Source organism: Cyprinodon variegatus, unplaced genomic scaffold (genome assembly GCF_000732505.1).
Source record: "Cyprinodon variegatus isolate N-32 unplaced genomic scaffold, C_variegatus-1.0 Scaffold16, whole genome shotgun sequence".
NCBI classification, from domain to species: domain Eukaryota; kingdom Metazoa; phylum Chordata; class Actinopteri; order Cyprinodontiformes; family Cyprinodontidae; genus Cyprinodon; species Cyprinodon variegatus.
Genome location: NW_015150469.1, coordinates 2,328,078 through 2,344,594, shown reverse-complemented (window position 1 = coordinate 2,344,594; position 16,517 = coordinate 2,328,078). Strand labels below are relative to the sequence as shown.

The following is a 16,517-nucleotide window of genomic DNA, read 5'->3' as shown; positions in this document are numbered from 1 at the left end:
TGTCTAGGCCTAAAATGAAGGCGGTTTTGTCAATGATTCAAGTGTGTAGGGAAAGGGGCCCATTTAAAAGTTGCAGGACACAGGCCCTCATATATTTACACTTTGAGACCTTAGCCTTAGAGGATGAATAATTTTCTTGGCTTCTGGATGTGTGAACCTTTAATCCCTTAAAGGAAAATTCTAGAACGTTTTCCAGCAACATTCATCTGGTGACAAATCCTGTTTAATGTTTAAATATATAATAAGAAGTAAAGAGAGCAGAAACAGAGAGAGATATTGAAGTCAATGGAACAATGTTATGGCCCTGCATTTTAGACACTGAAAGTTTTATAATGATTTACAAAAGGAATGGTAAGTCTGATCATTCTATGAAACTAATTAACTGTGAAAGTTAGAAGTGAAGGGCATCATGTTTATGCCAGCTTTGTTCTTTTAATGTCTCTTTTATCACTTGAAAGCGTACATTTTGATGGGACAGTAGTGGCTCCATGTGTAAATTTATGTGCAATGAGGGGCAGATTAAAGAGCAGAATCTTTGTGACCATATTGTGGAACAATTGTTTTTTTTTTTTTAAGCAAGTTACTCGAGTTACCCAATAATTCATTTCAACCCTACATATAGTGTGTTATCTCACTACTAGGTACTGTATGTTGCGTGAGATGAATCACTTCTTGCTAATTGCTACAGAGGCAGATAAAGCAGGCATTCCAGTTTTACAAATGGTTCTAAGAGTGAAAACTCCTTGAATATTAATATTTCTACTACATTTTATCTGAACTGTGGGGAACTAAACCAGAGCCCAAATGCCCCAGAGATGTCTGTCTGGCTTTAGCTAAGATGCATACACGCACACTTACCCACATGTGCACACAGTGAAATACAGACCAAAAGTATGAAGGGGAAACTGATCATCCGCATGAAGCGGGGAGGGCACTCCAATGGGACTAATTAAAGAGATGGAACATACTGCAGAAGTCATTGGAGAGAACAACTCTTCCTCCAACAGTGTTTCTCTCTCTTTCCTTGCTCTTCCTTTTCTCTTTCACTTCTCTGTGTTCATTTGATGAAAGCAACCTTATAAAGGGTCATAACATCCCATGCTCCCTTCTTTGCCTGCATTCATACCGCAGGATGGGATCAGAGTAGTTTAGGAACTGTGGTGACTGCAGCATCTAAAGGCGCTACTAGAAACACACAGATGTAAACAAGTGGAACACAATTGTTTACAAGCACTTACCGTAAAATTGGATTCCCAAATTTGCTTTGTATTTGTTTGTCAGTGCAGAAAAGTGCTTTTTTTAAGTTCTTGCACGTGCATGTTTGTTGATGAGTGAGTCACCATTGGCTGCAGAGTCTGATACAGATGAAGACTCAAGTGGTTTAGATGCTATTGATTAGAACCCCCTTGTTTCTGTGCAGTGACACACATACAAAAACACGCACACCTCCTCTTTCTCTCTTCTCTCTTCCCCCATTTTATCCCAGCTCCCTGCTTTCTGAATCCATTTCTGCATCTCACACCCACTCGTTTTGCAGCAGTCAGACCCACAACCAGCCATAATGAAGTGGCACTGCATGATCACAAACACTGCTGTGTGTCTAAATGAGCTGGAGAGGAAGCTGGCGGCGTTTCTGCTTTGTTTCCTAATTATTTACTTCTTGCAGAGCATAGGTGAGAGCAGTAAGAATAAGGTGGGAGGAGGGAGTGGTATGGGACAACCAAAGGAGACAAGGGGTGACAAATGAGAGAGGAGAAGAAAACTGACAATATATTCAGTGTATGGAAACTGATTGGCTACGGCACCTGCAGCAATCCTCAGCCGGCTTTTACATGTCAAAACATCCACATTGTTTTTCAGAAAAACCTACAAGAGTGATGGCCTCTAACTAAAGAAAGCCTTGGCCTAGTCCCTCTTGCTTTACAGCTTCTTATTGCTCAAAAAAGAAAAAAGAAAGGTCTGGTTGTAACAGCCAGATGAGTCATGCACCAAGCTCAGAACTCAAGCCAGGGCTTAGCACACACCTCCTCGGGGCAAAGACAACACACACACAGAAAGACCGTATGCATGAAAATGGTGCATCTGCAAAGAAAACTCACAAGCTCACACTTCGGTCCCACCAGGTGTGTGTAATCTTATCCGCAACAGAGTTAATCTGCTCACTTTTGCAGACCAACAAAGTGTGGTATACTTACATCCTCACAAATCCTTCCCACTGTGTTTCAGAGAATTATGCTCTGTGTCTTCTGTGGCATCCTTCAGTTTTTCAAGTAAAAATCACTAAGAAAGACTTGTCTACCTGAAACTGATTGGCCCCTCCTGGTGCCCCACCAAGATGATCGACATGTCCCAGCACCAAATAACTCCAGTAAAGTTCTAGTGCTATGCAGAGGTGGAAAGAGTGCAAAAAAAAAATAAATAAATAATGAAATGAAATAACTCAAGTAAAATGACTATGTAATTTTGATCAATGAAATTCACAAATATAATTAAAGTTACCTGTACAACAAATAACTTCTAATAAAATGTGATTTATTAGTTATCTAAATAGAAATAGAACATAATTCTGACTCATTTTATAAAGGGACAGAGGCGATATTTGCCTCAAACTGTTAATAATTAATTAAAAAAATCACTCCTATGAGAGAAAATGCAGCACAAAAATAATAAAACATAAACCAGTTTTACCTGTAAAGCACAAATTAACAACACCTGTTTTCTCGAGCTACTTCATACGGAAGAGGATTAGGGCCACTGAAAAAAAAAATATATAACCATAGCTATATTTGAAGTTACGGAAGAAAAAAAAAAAGTTGACTGATTTTTTAATTTTATTTCAGTTTAACATGGGGAAAAAGTCAGAATTCTGACTTTTTTCTGAGAGTTTTGACTTTAATCTCAGAGTTCTGACTTTTTTCTCAGAATTCTGACTTTAATCTCAGAATTTTGGATTTTAATGTAGATGGGAACTATGAAAGAAGAGATGTGGGAGCACTCAGCTTCACTGACAAAGATGTGAGTTGTGTGAGAGGGCCAGTGACACATTGGTGGAAAATGACGGAATTAGGCAACTTTTTACATGCCTGAGGAGTCCCCTCATTAATGGAGGAGCAGAAGGTCATTAAAACAAGAGAGCTAGTCTCTAAAAAAGACATGGCTATGGCTTGATGCTAACATGTTTGTTACAGTAGCTGTCAGAATTCTGAGAAAAAAGTCAGAATTCTAAGATTAAAGTCCAAATTCTGAGAAAAAAGTCAGAATTCTGAGATTAAAGTCAGAATTCTGAGAAAAAAGTTCGAATTCTGAGATTAAAGTCAGAAGAATTCTGAGAAAAAAGCCTGAATTCTGACTTTTTCCCCATGTTAAACTGAAATAAAATTTAAAAATCAGTTAACTTTTTTTTTTTTTCAGTGGCCCTAATCCTCTTCCGTAACCTCAAATATAGCTATGGTTATATATTTTTGGGGGCAAATATGTATAGCTGCTGTCTTTAGGGTTCCTAAAGCTGATAATTTCTCACATATCAGCATCCGTTTCCCTCAAATAAAACTCTCTGCATCCTTTCACATTTCTATGAAGCTTTTTTTTTGTGGTTTTCCTCCTCTTCGTAATGATTGTGATCTTTATCCTGATTTTCGAATACTCACTATCCCTCGTGTCAAACAGGTTTAGATAATACAATCTAAAGTAAAAGCTTACAGTACTGTTTTTTTTAGGTCCAGCTAATATAAATTATAATAACAAGCAGTAGATAGGACTAATATTATTCACATTTGTTGTTAAAATATTATCTAACATGACTATGTTAATAGTTGTAAATGTAACTAATTACTTTCTACCTCTAGTGCTATGCAATTGAAAGGGTTTCATTCAACCAAACTAGAGGAAAATCTTTACAGTGCTTATAACATTTGTTGCATTGTTCTTTGTGATAAAACCAACTTTCAGAGTGGCCTTTTATTGTGGGCAGTCTAAGGCACACCTGTGCACTAATCATGGTGTTTATCAGCACCTTGATATGGCACACCTGTGAGGTGGGATAGATTATCTCAGCAAAGACGTGCTCATTTTAGAGAATTAGACTCGTTTGTGAACAATATTTCAGGGAAATGGTGATATATTGTATACAGAAAAAGTTTTAGATCTTTGAGTTCATCTCATAAAATGGGAGCAAAACCAAAAGTGTTGCATTTATATTTTTGTTGAGTGTAAGAGAGAAGGTATATCTTCATTAAAAAACTGAAGAAAGAATGGCAGAAAAGGAGATAAAAAAAAAAAAAATCAAAATAGGAGAAATAACGATAAATGGAAGGAGCAGAAAGGAGAAAAGATTAATAAAAGGACTTAGATCTAGACATAACAGGCTTAATTCTATACTTCAAAATACAAAAGCTTAATTCAGATATATATAGAAAATATTATATTCATATGATATTATATTCCAAAGATCTTAAATTCGTACGATAAAATGCCCAGTACTTGTATAGCACTACACTTTGGTTCTCTGTTTTCAAAATATCAGTTCACCCATTCATAAAGACATACACACACTGACAAAGTTTCAGATTTTTGTTACATTTTCTGTTAATAGAATACTAGATGCAGAACTGTTATTACCTATACGCTTAATATGTACTTCAATATATAATGTATATACAATGTTTTGACCATTCACACTCGCAAATGATTGAGAAAAAAATTTCCTCCTTATATTCTACTTACTATGGATGTCTAAAATATGCATTTACATTGAGTTAAGTTGCACACAAACTAACTGTATTGATAACTAGGGGACTTCTAGAGGCAGGATGTTGCCCTGGATTTTTTAGCTGAGTTGTCAGAGGCAGAGCACAAATTCAAGACATGTCAGACATATGATCTGAAAATCAAAAAGTTTTGCCATATTTAGTTAGACTGATGTGAAGCTAAATTTGTCAAGAAAAGCCCCAAAAATAAAAGCCATTATTTGCTGTGTTACTGAAATACAATGAGACCAAGAAAAGCTACAGGGGAGCGGTATGTGTTTGCAGGAGATTTACATCCTTCCAGTAATATTTCAATATTGTGTTTTGTTTGTTTGTGTAAATAAATCATCTATAAGCATTCAACAGATGGTAGGCTGCTAGTCACATTGTATGTTTTGGCCTATATTTGCTTTATTCAGTTTCTCTTGGTGTCATTTCCTCCCAGAAATGTACACAGAGACACAGACTAAATGTCCCCCCTGTCGGAGCAGACAGAGACTTTGCCTGTTGTGGAAGTTTATGTCCTAGTCGGTGCCTAGAATATAAAGTGCCTTATTTCTATGAATCCCATTGCTCAGGTAAACATAGGACAAAATTTAGGTTGGCAAGTGTGTGAAGGTTTATACTTCTAAACCTGCATACACACAGTAAAGATTAATGCATTTTTTTTTATTGATTGTGCTGAATAATAGTAAAAAAAAAAAACTATATTTGATTTGGATTTTACAATAAAAAGTTACTGCCTTCTTTCTGAGTTGTATTTTTTTGTTTTTTCTAGAAATTAGGCTAAAGTTAATAATTGGCAGCTTATTTAATTACTGAAAATTGGAGCTTTAATTTGTTAACAGGGAAATTTGAAATAATAATTGCTTTTTAGATCAAGAGCTGGGTTGCCTGGAACCCACATTACCCCCTGGTAAGAAGACTGCCTTGCTCCACGTGTGAAATGATGATGACTTCAAAGTAAGAGTTGTAGGATTTGACAAAAAGAGCTGTTACTTCCAGACTTAGCATCTTTATTTGACAGAAACTCTGTAACATGACAACATTCACATTATTCACCCATTTTATTTAAAATCAACTAATTATCACAGACTGTTTTATTGGCAGATTTGTGATGTTTACATGCAGTGAAATGTTAAATGGTCTGTACTTTTATCCCTTTTTAAGCCAGGGGACTCCATAGAGTTCTTACACTACATTCAGTTAATCACCCATTCACACTCACGCTCACACACTGATGGTTGGAGGCAATATTATAGCCACAGCTACTCTGGGGCACACAATGTGAGGGCAGATGGGCCCTCTGACAACTAACAACAGTCAATGGGGTTAAATGTTGCCAATGAAGATTGAAAGAAATGCAGTTTGCATTGTGATTGTGTTTTCTTTTTTTTATCTGCTTTTTACAGAATGCGGGAGCGGGGTCTCTGGATTTGTGGAGTAGGTGTATGGAGTCTACTGCTATCCCTCTGTCTGGCTTCTTTCACACATGCACACAGGAGTCATACAGGTAATTTAATTCCTTTATATGTTTACTGTCTGTCTTTTTTATATATACATGTGTTCCTTTTGGCTGGTGAGAATCTTTCTATAAAAAAAGACACACAGTATTGGAAATTTTTAGCTTACTTCTGCAAGAATCCTCTTTGGTTCATTTTTTTTTTGTGTTGTAAAGTTGGAATGAAGAGACTCTAATTCACATGAGCGAATCTCCAAGACATATCAGATCCACAATAAAATATGAGATCACAGAAGGATCACACAAGCTGTTTGCAAGAATGAACACAGTTAAAAGTTAGATAATTGTAAAAAAAAAAGCATGTCAACCTTTTTTGCTTTTTGTAGAAACAGAGCTTCCAAGTAAGGTTATAAATATAGTCTTGGTATTTTTTTTTTTTTTTGAATTCTACTCATTTAGGCTCATATTTTTCATGTTATTGTTGACAATATGTAGTATCAAGTTTATAAGCTTACTGTCAAGTTGAAAATTAAAAAGTGTCATACACCCATTTTTTCGTGATAGTAAATGAGCTTGTCCAATTTGGTCTGTGTAAAAGGGAAGCAATTGCAAAAAAAACTACACTTTGGTGCTGTAGTAAAAGCTTTTTAGCTTTTTTCCTTATTCTACAACTGCATTAGTTACATTATGAGCAGATGATGCACCTCAATAAAAAAAGGAAATATTTGTTTTGGTTATTTTGTTTATTTAGATTAAACCTATTTATAGCAAACATTACTGCAGTGCACCTATAGATAAAAAGGTTAAATCCCTATCCAATTCCACAATAATGCCAAAAGTATTTGATTACTTTTTTTGATTTAGAAATAGAGCTCGACCGATATGGGATTTTGAAGGCCCATACCAATATTAATATGAGGGGCTTTAAACAACCAATATCCGATATATTGGCCGATATCAGATATTGGCAGATATATATATATATATATATCAGCCAGAAAATATAAAAAAAAAAAACTGAACATAAACATATGCAAAGTCCAACTATAGCCCAACTCATATTGTTATAACCAAAAATAGGATTCAAAACTAGGAACTCTTGCTTTGTTCCCAACCTAAACGAGGTCACAGTCATGATGAATTATTGTTTGCATGCAAGAGTTGAAATGGTCAGTTGCAATTCTTACTGTAGGCATGTTTCACGTATTAAAGCCAGATCCACATATATTGCAGGAACAAAAGCGTCTCAGCAGATTGTGGCTCAAGATACCGCATTTTTATTATTATTGTTTAAAAAAAGAGAACATAAAAAGTATTTGGTCAGCTATTATGACCCTCTGATCATGGGAAAAAAAAAAAATGAAAAACTATAATGGTAGACAACAATGACACACAGAAATCTCTGCCTGGTTTAAAAAAACCAAACATTTAGCAGTGGTTTTAAAAACATTTAGGTTTGCTACCATTTATTTAAATATGCATGGTGTAAACATTATTTTCCTGATAACCATTGTGCATGAAATACAACTGAAGTAAAAATATATGTAAGTCACTATTTAAAAAATGTTGTGATACCTTTTATGATAAAGTATTTATTTGGTGAAGAAATTAGTCTCAGCCTTCATAGCACCTTCACTGTATATCTTAACCTAACCTTTGATCAACAATTCTCTTACTGTGTTTGGGTCCCTTTTGGAAGTCTAGACAAAAAGCAAAAGGCTTTTAAGAAAATCAAAGGAAGATAGTGTACAGTGGAGCAAAGATATTTATTTAACTTATTTTATTCAAATAACTCTTGCTACTGAGCAGGCAATTTTATCAACTTTATTTATAGTAGTGCTTTCAGTGCATTTTATGTCCAAATCCTTACTTGTTCAACTTGTCCATTAGTGGCTTCCTGAAATAGGATATTACTAGCTGGACTTTTTTCTGGAATTCTTAAAACAAAATCTATTTCAGACAGACCTGCGTGAGTCATTTGATGTCCTGTGAGGAAATTGAGAATTTCTCATAATGTTATCACTGCTTAGTAACACGATTCTTTGTAGAGGTGTATCCATCTGTACAGTGAATTTGTGTCCTTGGTGGAATATGATAACATGCTTCTTTTTTTATGTGTGTCTTTAGTGTCTGTTTTTGAGTGAAACAGACTCTCCTGCTTTTTGGCTGTCAGGCATCATCATTTGCTCTCAATAGAAATTCATGAAAAGGCAAGGGCAACTATTTTTATAGTATTAAGGCTGCTAAAAGGCATAGAAAGAAGGCCAGCCTTTCTCATAGTAGGTAGCTTCATCAGTGCTGATGTCCACACCAAGCGAGTGAAAAATTGAAAATGTTGATAAATAAGAGAGATAGGGTAAGACAAAATAAAAATTGGGTCCTAATTCTGAAATATTTTTACTCTAGACACTTTTATAGGCTGTTGCAAGTAATCGGTGCAAAGGAATTAGTAGGATCTGAATTAAACAGTTGGAGTACAGCAGGGCAATCTTTGGATTTTCCTACAGCAGCTTCATTAGTTTTTGGAGTAAAATGTAATGGGGCTTGACAGGGTAAAAATAACAGAGTGGAAAGTTGCACAGCAATGTGGGTTTTTTAGTGCATTTGAATAGTTTGTTTACACTGACTGCAAGCATGACGCTGATCTTGTGTTCTGCTTGTTTTATTACAAGTTGAAAACATGATACAAACATGCTGTTGTGTTAACTTGCACAAACCTTTACATGTTTGATTTGGAAAAAATGTGCAGCTGAGTTTATTTTACTCTTTCCAAATGTAGGAGTCAAGCCAAGGATTTGGGATCTATCATCTGTCAACTAACAAAAAGATGTCAAATGGCGGGGCTCTTAGCCATGCAACAACAAAATATCACTTTCAGCGACATTCCCTGAAACACATTGCTGTAATTATTTTCCAGATGGAATGTTTGCATCAAATCATGTGTTATCCTACAACATTTAATTGAATGCTAGTGTTAGCATAGCAAGCAATGTAAAAGCAAAGCGAACTCTCTCTTTCCACCACATATAGGGGAGTAATGTTTTTTACATCATAATTTTCCTGACACGTATGAGATTAACTTTGAGATTTCATTACAACTGAACTTTAAAAGTAATAATTGGTGGAGGGTGCTTTTAGGAGAGACCTGCTTATATAAAGGAATACATTGACTAAGGCTGGTCCCCCTCTTTATATATTAAGCACAGGGAGGTGAAAGCTGCAGATAACCAGACATCTCACTGGAGGATGAGGAGCTGGGAGATTGTTATGTCAGTTAGCAGTGCAGCTCCTTCACTTGCACCGCTTAGAGTTATTACAACAACTAGAGTGAGATAAACACTATTTAGAGAGTTAATTTATCACTAATTCAAAGCGGGACAAAATTCACTCAGATTGGTGTTAAATTTAACTCTTAAAGTGTTATTTTAACACTGCAAAATGTACTGTGTAGGACATGCTTTTTTTCTTAATTATGTTTCATTATTTTTTGTTTCTTTGAAAATGTAAAATATATTTCTGGGCCTTTTTTGCTATTTGTTTTCAACTTCACATTGCTATGTTAAAAACAGGAACATCCCACTTTTTACTAGCTTATCTGGCACTAAAACAACACCTGTACTTTCCAAAGACACTTGATAAAAGCATGCCTGATGATGATAACTAATGTTTTTGTTCAGGGGCTATATCCGAACAATATTCCAACTACCTTAATTCACTGATACAATCTCTGACCACTTTTTGTTTCAAACTCTGTATTACAGTATAATTCTAATGTGTCTCAATGACACTTCAAATGCTACAGTAACAGTGAAAAATTAAAGGCAAAAAGACAATACTACAAAAAGGATACCAAGAGAAAATATGATATTAAACTCTGATAAAGCTCTCTGTAAATTAGGTAATGTACATACATAAACCTAGTAAATGTCGATAAATGTAAAGAATAAAACACAGTCAGCTTAAGACAGGTTAAAACTGTGCCAATAATATTGCCTTCTTAATGGATATAGTGTAAAGCCAATAGTGTGCACGGATGTCATTTTGACCCTCCTCAATCCTCAAGTAAACATCCAGTATGCTTCTCATAAGTGCATTTCTTTGAACCCCCTATCCTTACAGTCTTCTTAAGCCTAAAGACCACTGCTGCAACATGTTAGTAGGATTCAGCCACACCAGCCATAAAGGTGCAATGAGCAAAGTTTCCCTAGCCAGTTGGATGAAGAATGACCCAGGGCTTGATTGGAAAATATCTCAGCTGCCGGGACTGCAGAACCTGGGCATGAATAGATTTATAATTCTAATAGAAAATTAGAGGGCAGCAATATATAATCACAATTTGTTCAGCAAAACACCAATTTGAAATATAAAAAACCTCAACATGTTAATGTTCTCCACAGTGTTAATCAATGCTTACTGCAGGTGCAAAACAAATACATTTTCTGTCATTATTTCTTACTTACCAGCAGTCTTAGAAGGATTCAATTTGTACTGCATTCAGATTAAGGATACCTTAATAGCGTAAAAACCCTTTCCTAAATCCACCCATGATGAGTAAAGCTAAGCATATCATGGATTATGAAAATTGCCCAGTTTATAGATAAATAACCTATTACCATCAGTATATTTTCAACGTGAAAGCCGATTCCAGGTTAAAAAATTATTTTATTCAAAACAAATATGTCCTGCAGAGACCAACCTATGTTATGCAGAAGCAAAAGAGAAGCATCAAAACACAGAAGTTGTTTACAGACAATGCTGCTAAAATTACCAGATTCATTGCAGGCCTTCACCCAAAGTTAGTTTGGGAACTCTAGGGAACTCAAAGGTTTTCCTTTTCTCAAAGAGAGGTTACTCATTCTCTGTGTCTATAGTAACATTCTCCCTGTAGAGATAACCTGGTCAGGAGCAGACTTTCTTGTCTGAAATCGGACTGACCTCTGTCTCTGCCTTATTATTCTAGTCTTACCTGTTTGAACATTTTTATACTTCATGTTAACCTGCTGCAAGGTGTGCCTCTCCTGTGTGGGATTGCACCTTCACATGATATATTGCTACATTACCATTCAAGCAATACACTACTTTTCCTCCGTAATGTTATTGCAGTTACAACAGACTATGGTAGGCCATTTTGAAATTACCCATGGTTCCATCCAGCTGAAAGGTAAATTTTAAGCAAACTTATATAAGTTTGAAAAAAAACCCAAAAGGAATCATGATGCAGTGTTAGCATTAGATTTCAAGTGAATTTACCAAGCGGTGCAAAATGTAATGTCTTCATATGTCGTCGTCCACATTACGTTTTCACCATGGCTGTAATACACTGGAAGTAAAAGCTGGAATCTAGTCCAGACCACAGATCAGTAATGCAGGCAAATTCTAATGAATGTGTTGTTTTCGGGGAACTTGCTATTACATTAGTATGTCAGCAAGTTATGGCGATATTGTTTTCAGCCACGTCTAGGCACATAATAGGAATCTCTGGGAAGATGCAGATAGCAGAAACAGCTGATTAATCATTTGGGGAAAAGTTACATCAGAGCTTTTTTGAAAAAAAGTGTTTCCATCTTTGAGGTTTTTTTTTTTGGCCTTTTCCATCAAGCTTTTCTGATGTATTTTAGATATCGTTAACAGAATTCCTTCTACCTTAAGTGGAAATGTCTGATATTGTGAATATTATTCCTACTTGAAAAAATTATGTCACTCTTCCCGTTGGAATTTTGCATTCAGATATCTAAAATTTATTTCTACCTAAAATAAACATTTTGGATGTCTGGAAATGAATATTGTTACCCCTTACATGTTTTATCATTCTGTTGAAAATTAGTCAAAATATGTTTGTAAGTATCTATAATTGCATTCTGCATAAGCATATTAAAATTCCAATTTAACTCATTATATGATCAGTTTTGGATATTTGTTATGACATTTCTACAGGTAGAAATACATTTTTGATTTCAAGAGCTATATATTTTGAATGCTTTATGTATGTTTGATATCTAAAATGGCAATCATGACTAGTATAAACTGGATAATAGAGTCAGGGATTTACCATTCATTTATTCCAAAATTTTCTGCCAGAATGATAACTTACTGGATTGAAGAGATAGTGGGCAGGCAAAGCTTCAAATGTTTTTCATTCACCCTATTCTACTCCTTCACTACAACTATGTGTAATATAAGTTTGTGACTTGTTTGGTTCAATGGTTCTCTCATTGATAAAACAAAACATAGTTAATCAATGTCTTTGATTATAATGCTGGTATATTATTTCTAAGGGTTTAGTATTTTAAGTAATTTTGTTCAGGGCTATTGAAAAAGTCAGAGCTTTGGCCTGATTGTCTAACAAGGTCTACATCAATCTGTTTGCACTCCTATTAATGGTTGGTTGATTAGCTAGTACTTGGTAATCAGGGAATTACAACAGGTTTTATGCAGTAGAGAAAAACAAACAATTAATTATATATTTATTAAGGAAAACACTGGATCCAGTTCACTCATTCGGCACCAAAACACACACAAATGTCGAAAGCAAATACACAGACACAAGTATAAGTAGGTAAATCTTTTAAAAAACATAACTTGTAACCAATTTAGTCAGAGATTAGATTGATAATAAACTGGTCATAGAGAGTTTGATATCTATCAGATATTTACCCAGCTGCCCTGAGCTCAGTAAATACAGGAAAATGGCACAATATTCTTAGACAGAGACTAACATGCATGAAAAGTGGGTACACTTCTAGAATAGAAATACCTTTACCCCTCCATTTCTTATTGATCATTGCAGATAGCCCTACTTTAAAATTTAAATCCATAGTGGTTGTTGCAGGAAAATTCAGGGTTGAGATGAAAAATGTTAAGTATTACAAACTGGTTTACAGCTACTCTACATTTCTCACCATGGCAAAACTAAGACATCTTGTGACAACTCTCTCTTTTGTGCAAATGCAGTAGGCTATGCAAAATAGAGAGTTTTTCAAAAGGCTTTCATACTCTTTAGTGTTCAAACTTAGGTGGATCTATCTCTGACACTTGTCTCTTACTGAGCGACAAACCATAACTTATGCACGAGTGCCAGAGAACAGTATAATGACTTATGTGTGGTATCTTTACATCTTTTTTCATACACAGCCCTTTATATATATCTTATAAATAGATAAATACAAATGAAACAGGATATACTTTATGAAATAACCTAGAGTCCAGATGGCAAAAAACTCTCTTAAGTATTATCTTAAGCTGTTGTATATAAATATTTTGCATTTTTGCAAATTGCAAAGTAAAGAAACAAAAATATTTATTGTTGCAAAGTATTCAATTTTGTCAGCTGTAATTAACCCATTTCTTACGGAGCACTGTGCTGCTACACTGACCAGTGCACGGGGAGCATTGTTGGGTCTAGAGTCTTCCTCATGGATACAGATGCCCAATTTAAACTACCCCTCTGAAGCTGATCCATGCCAAGTTCGGACTGAGCTTGGTTCTTATGGCTTTTTACACATTACACTAACAATGTTCCTCGCCTCCTATCAGTGGTCCACCATATTGCAGCGCTCAAGTCGGGAATTTTGGAAACAAAAATGGTAGTGCCCTCAAAGGTTCAAGAAATTATGTCTGCAGATAGCGTTCTCCGCCATAATTTCAAGGAGAGCCTAAGTCTCTGCATCATCCCAGGTCGAACCATGCTCTTTTGATGCCATTTATTGTTAAAGGGCTAAAGAATATGTTTTTGTCGTGAACAGGTGAAGAGATCTGTGAATTTCAAAGCCAGACAACCCACAAAATTAGTCAGCTGAGTGTAAATAGGAGATGACGCAGTCTGCTCATGCCGTCTTTGTTAACAGAGAACCAAGCCACAACTGAACCGTGCAGGGCCCTAATCTTGAACTAGTACTAGATTTAAGGCGGTTCAGTTGTGGCTTCTACAGTCCAGTTCCTTTGCGTTCCATTTACACTCAACAGTTATTTCCATTACCGTGCTTGGATCGTTCTCTACACTGTTTCAAAATAGTGTGAATAGCGCTAAAGTGACCTAAAGGACTGGTGTCTGCATTTTAAACTGGCTTCTTTTGCAGCATCTCTGGGATGCAAACCACTAGGAAACATTGCCAGCATTTTTTTATTGAACTAGTCGGAAGAATATTCAATAAATATAGTTCCAGCTGTTTCTTATCCTAAGTGTGCTATCTTGATACTTACCAGAATCATCAGGGAAAAAGCAAATTGAAATATAGGGTTGTAGTTAAATCAAAGCATATGTATATTTGTGAATATGTGCTGTGTAATGTTCTGTTTTCACTTTCATCCACTAGATATTAAGATATTAAACCTCTGTGGAAATATACAGCCTGCCTTTTTTATGTTGTTCATATGTTATTCCATGCATTGTATTTAGAGTTCTACAAACCTTAGAGTACAAAAGATTTCCGTCAATGAAGAGATCATGTTTTAAGGCGAAGGCTAGACCTTGCTTAAATGCCTCAGTGGCTTTGCCAATACTCTTGGCAAAACAGCTTGGCTAGGACTTTGAAGCAAAGCTGAACAGCGATTACGCTGATCACTTCACCACACACTGTTGAGTCATTGATTCTTAGTCTATGGCCTCTCATCACTATACATCGCCTCTGATTAGAGGCCAGTGAAAACTTGACTTGCTCTGAAAGGCTCTCTAACTGCCAAGAAGGTAAAAAAGAGATATTAGGGCAAAGACATATGGGTTTACAGGTGCCATCCTATTTTCACAGAGGGACATGTGCATTCAATCTAAAATGCAGGCAAGCATGAAGTGAATGAACATGCACGCACGCACCCTCCAACCCACATGCACATGTCTGAACACGCACATAATTGCATGCATGCACGACGAAAGAGGCCAGTTACCAATGTGATGTGTGGAGACAAGCTGCCTGCTCTCTTTAGAGGCTGTTTCACTGTGAAGCTGCACTCCATGCCTGGTCAACAACACAGCTCCATATGGCTTGTGAAAATTTAAGTTTATAAATCACAAATGTGAAATATTTCATGCTGACAAATATTCCCTTGAAAATTCACTTTAACCATGAAGAAATAGAAAAAAAATGCACATATATGAGAGGAAGATTAAAAAAAACATTGAATGACAAAAATTGAGTGATATGGGGGTACAAATAAAGTTTCACTTACTATTTAAGGCAAGAGGGTGCATTTTAAAGGTGATGCACTGATGAGATTTGTCTTTCCATCACACTGGCTATGTCAAGGTTCCCTCTATGAACCGACGGCTGCTCGAGATGAAGCATTCATGGAAGAAAGTCCTAAAAATAAACCCAGCATAAAACAAACTAGGTAGCAAGGGTTAATCTATGAATGCTGTTTGAACAAGCTCAAAAAAGATTGTTGTTTCACTTTATCTGTTTTCTTTACTCCTGAGCTCCTACCATGAGCAAGTAGCCTACACTATTTATTTAAATGTATTGATTTATGCATGTCAAATTCTGCCATACTTGCTATCTACAAACTGTGGGTTTCCAGACAAACCTATTATGTGGGGTTTAACTTGACTTGTTTACGCTGTGATTCAGGGAATGTACTGTGCATTTCCCCAAAGTAGATGTGTTTTATCTCTTTCATGGCTTACTAATCACAATCCCGTTACATTACTCCATCACAAGAACAAAGCAAGAACAGTTGCAGAGAATCGTGTGTGGGTCCATATTTATTCAGGCAATTTTTTTATGTGAGACAATTATGAGAAAAACAAAAACACACTAGTATTTTGGTTTATTTTTTATTGAAGAAAAAAAAAGATTACAGTGAATGATCTGATTTTTTTGCATAAAAAAAAAAAAAAAAAAAAAGAATGACTAATTTTGTTTTGGGTTTTTTTCCATTGAGACATGTTGCCTGACCCTGGAAAAGTCTCTTGGAGAACTTCATTTTATTCTGTAGAAATACACTGTTAGCTCTAATAGCAGAAAATATAAGAAATGCAAAACTGAGAGGGTTGCAGCCAGATTTTCATCCACCCCGGGTCAGTCCCCTAACAGTAATTTTGCAAGCTGGATCGATATGAATTGCTGAGAGTTTAATTCAATTCAATTCAGATTATTTATAAAGTGCCAATTCACAACACATGTCATCTCAAGGCACTTTACAGTTCACCAGATCATACAGTCAAATTGCTTCAAAGTTTTCTATCTAAGGAAAACCGGTTGATTGCATCGACTCATTGACTCGAATGCAATCCCTCACACTAAGCATGCTTGTAGCAACAGTGGAGAAGAAAAACTCCCTTTTAACAGGAAGAAACCTCCAGCAGAACCAGGCTCAGT

At 35.8% G+C, this 16,517-nt stretch overlaps 1 protein-coding gene across 2 annotated transcripts in view; it reads left to right on the top strand.

Annotated features, from left to right (window-relative positions):
* The window catches only part of LOC107091505 (protein FAM19A2-like), a 128,294-nt gene that overhangs the window by 49,565 nt on the left and 62,212 nt on the right, over positions 1–16,517 (top strand). For both annotated transcript variants that reach the window (XM_015385470.1, XM_015385474.1), the window contains exon 2: positions 6,158–6,258. In XM_015385470.1, the coding sequence (XP_015240956.1) occupies positions 6,159–6,258 (100 nt within the window). In that variant the 5' untranslated portion in view covers position 6,158. The remainder of the gene's footprint in view (positions 1–6,157; positions 6,259–16,517) is intronic.